Raw genomic sequence first — 5888 nt, forward strand, 5'->3', positions numbered from 1 at the left:
AAATTTATCCTAATTTCTTGCAATTCCCCCTTCATTTCTTGCTCACTAACGTTAGGCCACTGCCTGCAGTGAGTTTTATCAACCCTGCTCAGAGGACAGAAGTAGGTGTTTCATCTATGCTCTTCTCTTCTGCTTTGTAGGCCTCTAATCCCTAGGGAGCAATCTTCTGTAGTCCAGATTCAACGCCCCTCCTCAGGCACCTGCTTGGGTAGTATCAGTCCTGCTCCCCCAACCCCGCATAATAAATTTGCTTGTCTGTGTTCATTTTATATCTGATGTGATGAATTGGCCTGTGTTTATATGGTAATAATTCTACCAGTGAGTTAATGTATTAGCTATCTTAGGCAACACATTCCTAAAATGCTAAGACATGCTTTGGACACAGACGCATTGCAAGGGGATGACATTAATGCTGAGGATTTCAGCAGACCAGCTGAGAAGGAGCTATTTGAGAGCTTGGAGCCATTTCGCTGTCTTTCTCTCTTTCTCCATGCCACTCAATGCCTTCTCCACTGTCCACCACCCTCCCAAATTAGGGGCTCCTTCAGTAGGCAGAGACAGGCCAGGACAACAGGAGGACGATCTCTCACAGCAGCCTGTTCCCATATTGTCAGTGGTTCTGATATAAAGAAGGAAAGGAGAGGAAAAAGTGAAGGAATAAAAGGAATTGCTGTCAATTACAATTCCCCAGGTGCTTTGAATAATTGTGAAACAGACTAATAATTACATAATTGGTCATTGGACAGCAGGCTGGACTATAACAGTGCCTCTAACTTATCTTCTATTCCTGTGACTGAGCAACAATTTATTTTTATGAAAAGAATGAGAGCCACGAACTGTTTCGAGTGAGAGAAAAACTGTTGCTCAATTTTTTAAAAAATAATTTAAATGGCAGCAAAAAGAGATTCAGCGTTGGCCCAAGGAATATACCTGCAACAAGTGAAGAGGTGATCTAGAGATCACCTATGGACCACCAATTGTGTAACTGAAAACAGACTAATAATGATACTTAATAAATGCAATTATACTTTGTCTCCAACAGAATGTTTCTTCCGAATTCTCTTGTCATCCCACCAAAGGGCCAAGTTAACAAACCAGGCTGCATCCCTAACCTGGGAGGTGAGTGCAAAGCAAGGGGTTCCCATATATGTCATAGATGGGACATTTCTTTTAAAATTGCAACTTGATTAATTATAATTAGAAATGATTTCTCTTCATTAAAAGGATTCTCCTATACAGTCTATTCTCAGCTAGCTATGGTTGGAAATATGTTCAGACTTCAAATTCTTAGGCTACTGAATTTTTTTTGTCCCTGAATAGTAAGCAGGCATGTCTGAAAATGCTTTTAAATTAGACTAGGTGTCTTTTAGATGAGAGTGAGCAGAGGTGCCTATTCTACTTATCTGCTTCCTCTCTTCAATCTTCTCTCTTGTTCTCTATCCCAGGACATCCTATATGATATCGGCAGTATCCCCAAATTTCCCATTGTGGCCCCTTCATTTTCCCTAGCCTCAGAAGATTAAGGTATTATGATAAATAATATCTGTGAAATGCCTCAGAGTTGATGGAGAAGTTTATTTACATTTGAGATCTCAGAGAAAGGAAAAGATGTACAGAAAAACAGGTAGAGAAAGGAGCCACGGGGGAAACAAATTCAGAGACATAAAGACAGAGGGACATGGTGACTAGAAGAGAGCCATCTAGATACAAAACATGTGTAGACACACGTCTTCCAATCTGGTGTCTCCACATCCCTCTGGATCTAGAGAGGGAAAAGAGGGAGACAGAGGAACCCACATCAAGATATTCACATTCATAGGGAGACAGAGACAGAGAGATGCAGGGAGATAGTAAGAGATGCATTGGGACACCCAGAGAAATGCAGGGGAAAAAAAAAAAACAACAACCAAAGAGATTGACTCACAGAGACACATAGAGAGTGACAGAAGCAGAACAGAGAAAGGTGCCCTCAGCGCTATGTAGAGAGGGCCTCCCACCCCTCATCCCAACACATCTAGGCTCCAGTAGCATTTGTGCCTTTCTACAGCAGTCCAGAGCCTTGTATAAAAAATGGGTCTTTCCCAAGAAGTGTTACAGCGAAAAGGAGGTTGTCCAGCTTAGAGAAAGACAAGGTGTGTAATTCAGCATTTTTGGGCAACAGGAAAGACTATTCTCTGGATTCCAAGGTGGCTTAAAGGGAGGAGACTCTTCATTGGCCATAAGGGACATACCCAAATGGGCTCATTGTTCAAGAGCTTATAATGCAGATGTTGGAAAGCCTATGAGTCTTGCTACTTGTACATTAAAGCTGTGATCTTCTGTTCTTGACAAGGTTGTATATTCCAGGAATGGCAGAACCCAAAGGAGAAATGTGCTCATTCCTGTCCTCTTGCCTCAGGAGAATATGTAGGAAGCTCACACACTGTGGTGCTGATGGAGGAGGGCGTGATGTGCAGAAAGGATGAAAGGCTCCTCTGTCTAAGCTGTTCTGGGCTACTAAACATTTCTCGTCCATCAACTGTACATATCTACATATATGTCATGCTGGACAGCTGCAGCGAGCAAAAAGACAAAGGAGGCCACAATTGTGGTTTTTGTTGGGGCCTCCATCTCTATGCTGTTGGTTCACATTTGTCTTCAGAAAGCAAGCTCTGGCTTATCTTGGCAAAGGCGGCCTGGGATTTCATCTGGCTGGATTCTGTGTGTTGCTGAAGGAGGAACCCTCATGAATACTCACAAAGAGTTGGGCTGACTCTAAGTAGCTCATTGCTGATTTTTTTTTCTCAAAAGGAATCCACTGCCAGTATATTCCACTTTTTCAAATTTAAATTGATTGGATGGTCAACCTGGTTTGGGCTTAGATACAACTTCCTTGGCCATGAACCAAGGGGAAAAGCATAGAGCTTTTGAGACAGAGAGATGCCTGTTTTCCGTTAAGGAGATGGAAGCCTGGAATCGTGAGTCAACACTAATCAAGGACTGAGCCAGACGTAGAAACCCAAGTCTGCTGATGCCCAGCCATGGACTTCCTCTTCAAGACCATGTAGCCACTGAAAGGCCTTCTGCCTACACTGACAACGTAAGCTCAATCATCACGAACAATATGCTTTTTTGATACATGGATTTGGGGAGAAGAAATATCATGTTTCCAATTCAGAGCTCTCATTTTCTTAATTTGTATGTAAACAAACTCAACATTCAAACTAGGTGTTACCCGATAGAACAGTACTGCAGGTAGAAGCTCTTTGAGGGGGAAAAAAAGCCTCTTTACAAAGCAAGCACACAGATGACTGCAGTAGCATCTAACTAGCAGATAAAGGCAAAGGGACAATGGGCAGCCTCTAATAATCCCAACAAGAAGTCAGTATTAACGATGTTTCATTACAAAGGAGAAAGTGAGGCATACTTTGTCATTGAGTGCAGTCTCTCCCTTCCTCCCTCCCTCCCCTCCCTCCCTCCCTCCCTCCCTCCCTCCCTCTTTCTCTCTTTCTTTCTTTCTCTTTCTTTCCTTCTTTCTTTCTTTCTTTCTTTCTTTCTTTCTTTCTTTCTTTCTTTCTCTCTCTCTCTCTTTCTTTTTCTTTCTTTCTTTCTTCTTTCTTTCTTCTCTCTCTCTCTCTTTCTTTCTTTACAAATTATCTTCCTATAAGTAATTATCTTCCTATAAGTTTGAGAAGACAAAAGGCATCAGTCTGAGGTTTAAAAAAATGCATCAACCTGGAGAAAGGTCATTTTTCAAATTGCATTGCTCATCTTGGAACAACAAAAGCATCTTTCACAAATAAAGTCAGAGAGTGGTTTGATTTTACCATTTACCAATATGTTTGTATGGTTTCTTCAAGAGATGGGGTGAGAGAGACATAGTTCTGTTTTTTCTCAATGCACAGACTTAGGTACAAAGAAATGTCACTTACTCAGAGTCTATACATTGAAGTGAAAGGGGAATTTCATGAAGCAAAAATAGTTATAGGATGATAAATCTGGACAAATTATATTAAAGACTAACTCCAATTGCCTTATTTCACAGATTACAGCTCTGAGCGCTAGGGAGAGAGGGAGGAATTGGCCTAACATTTGCTTTGTGCTTGAGCAATCACATCTAGCATGGAAGTACTCACTACTCAGGTGTACTCACTCCCTGAGATAGGATGGTGGGAAAGATACCCCACCTTTGCCTCATCATTAATGAAGAAAACTCAGGGATGCTGAGAGAAAAACTCTGGAATTATTTGCGAATTCCTGGAAGAAGCTGTGCCCTCTGTCTTATAGTCCAAAGCCCACTCTACACCATCTTGAAAAATGTCAAGGAACTGCATGGATTAAGTTGACTCTGGGTGACCCTTGGTGGAGACACATTCAGTTTCCTGCTGACACCTCACCAAGAAAGTGACTTGGTCAGGTGACCCTAGGAGAAATTGGTACTGATAGTGTTCAAGACAGATTTGTAGGTATCAGACTTAATATGTAATGAGTCTTGGGAAAGCCATTTAAATTCGTTAGACTTTAATTGGATAAATGTAGGTAAAGTACTTAGAATAGTACTTGGCAAATAATAATTGCTCATTGAAATTCAAATGTTGGTTTTTTTTTTAAATTAGAGTCCTATGAATACATGAACTCACCCACCCACACACAAACACAAGCAAACATACAGCCATGACCCTGTGCATAAGTTTGACTGTAGATACCCTCATGGGAACTAGTTCACTGACTTCTGAATAAAAGAGTTAAGCAATTGATTTGTTCTGTTCAGCATTAGGGGTATCAGCCAGCAAAATCTGTTGAACTTATCATTGAAAAATCCTTTCATTCAAGGTTACTGTGGTCACAATACACAGTTTCCTGGCCAGGAAAGAGGAGTACATATCACAGGGCTCGGCTCAGCGCATGTGTTTCTGAGCTCTCCGTCACTTTCTGCCTTCTTCAAGAAGTCTTCCCTGATTGGTCCAACCAGAAGTGCTGATTCTCTCCACCTGATTTCCTGTAATTTCATAATCTGTGCCCTTCACTTTATTTTTGTATTTACTGTTATATTGTTTATTTCCTTTTGGTCTTTTTGTGTGCATATGTATATGTTTTGGGGGATGAGGTTATTCACTTTTGTTACTGTGTTACTCACTTTTGTATGCCCATAGTGCAGAGCATGGTGCCTTGTACATAGAATAAGTTCAGTAAATATGTGCAATAAAAAGTCCTTTGATTACACAATGGCTTGATATTGGCTTTTCCACTTCCCAAATGACCCAGTTCTTAACTACCAACCTAAATGGAACTGACCCATTTCCATGAACAGCACTTCCTTGACCTTCATTGCCGTAAAACCCATAACAAAACCGCCTCTTACTTACCTCTCATTGCCCACATTTAGAACATAGAAATAGCTAAACGGGGATTTGCTTTAGATCTTTGGGGAAGGAAAGCCTGTGAGTAGACAAAAGTAGAGTTGGGATTTGTAGGATTATTTGGTGGTAAGCAGAATAATGCAAACTGCTCCCCCATCCAAAGTCAAATTGTGTGCGTTCCCCACAAGTGGACACAGTGCCTTCTCTGTCTTAATTACCAACAGCCATGTAGTGGCTCAGTAAGAATTCTGTGTCCCAGTCATTAAAAAAATAAAACAGAAATTTCTGGTGCTAAGTTAGGAATTAGGACACAATTTATGGATCAGTTTGTCAGCCAATTTTCTCCAAGTTCAACATCAGAACATGCAAACCCCCCCCCCCAAAAAAAAAACCTTATAAAATCATCATCAGTAGTGGCATAATCTTACATTGTATCACCCTCATTCCAATTACCCCAGTACAGCAGATGGAAGCAGAGTCTCATGTGATCATCTGAGATAAGGATGAAGAACTGAAAGACAAACAAGTGACTCACTTTAATGGATTTGC

General features: G+C 41.0%; 1 protein-coding gene across 2 annotated transcripts in view; it reads left to right on the forward strand.

Annotated features, from left to right (window-relative positions):
- The window catches only part of ADGRF2 (adhesion G protein-coupled receptor F2), a 43013-nt gene extending 39762 nt beyond the window's left edge, over window positions 1-3251 (forward strand). For both annotated transcript variants that reach the window (XM_017505164.2, XM_037730156.1), the window contains 2 exons: window positions 1043-1119; window positions 2333-3251. In XM_017505164.2, the coding sequence (XP_017360653.1) occupies window positions 1043-1090 (48 nt within the window). In that variant the 3' untranslated portion in view covers window positions 1091-1119; window positions 2333-3251. The remainder of the gene's footprint in view (window positions 1-1042; window positions 1120-2332) is intronic.
- The last annotated feature ends 2637 nt before the right edge of the window (window positions 3252-5888 follow it).

The sequence above is a fragment of the Cebus imitator genome, unplaced genomic scaffold (genome assembly GCF_001604975.1).
Source record: "Cebus imitator isolate Cc_AM_T3 unplaced genomic scaffold, Cebus_imitator-1.0 Scaffold334, whole genome shotgun sequence".
Lineage (NCBI taxonomy): Eukaryota > Metazoa > Chordata > Mammalia > Primates > Cebidae > Cebus > Cebus imitator.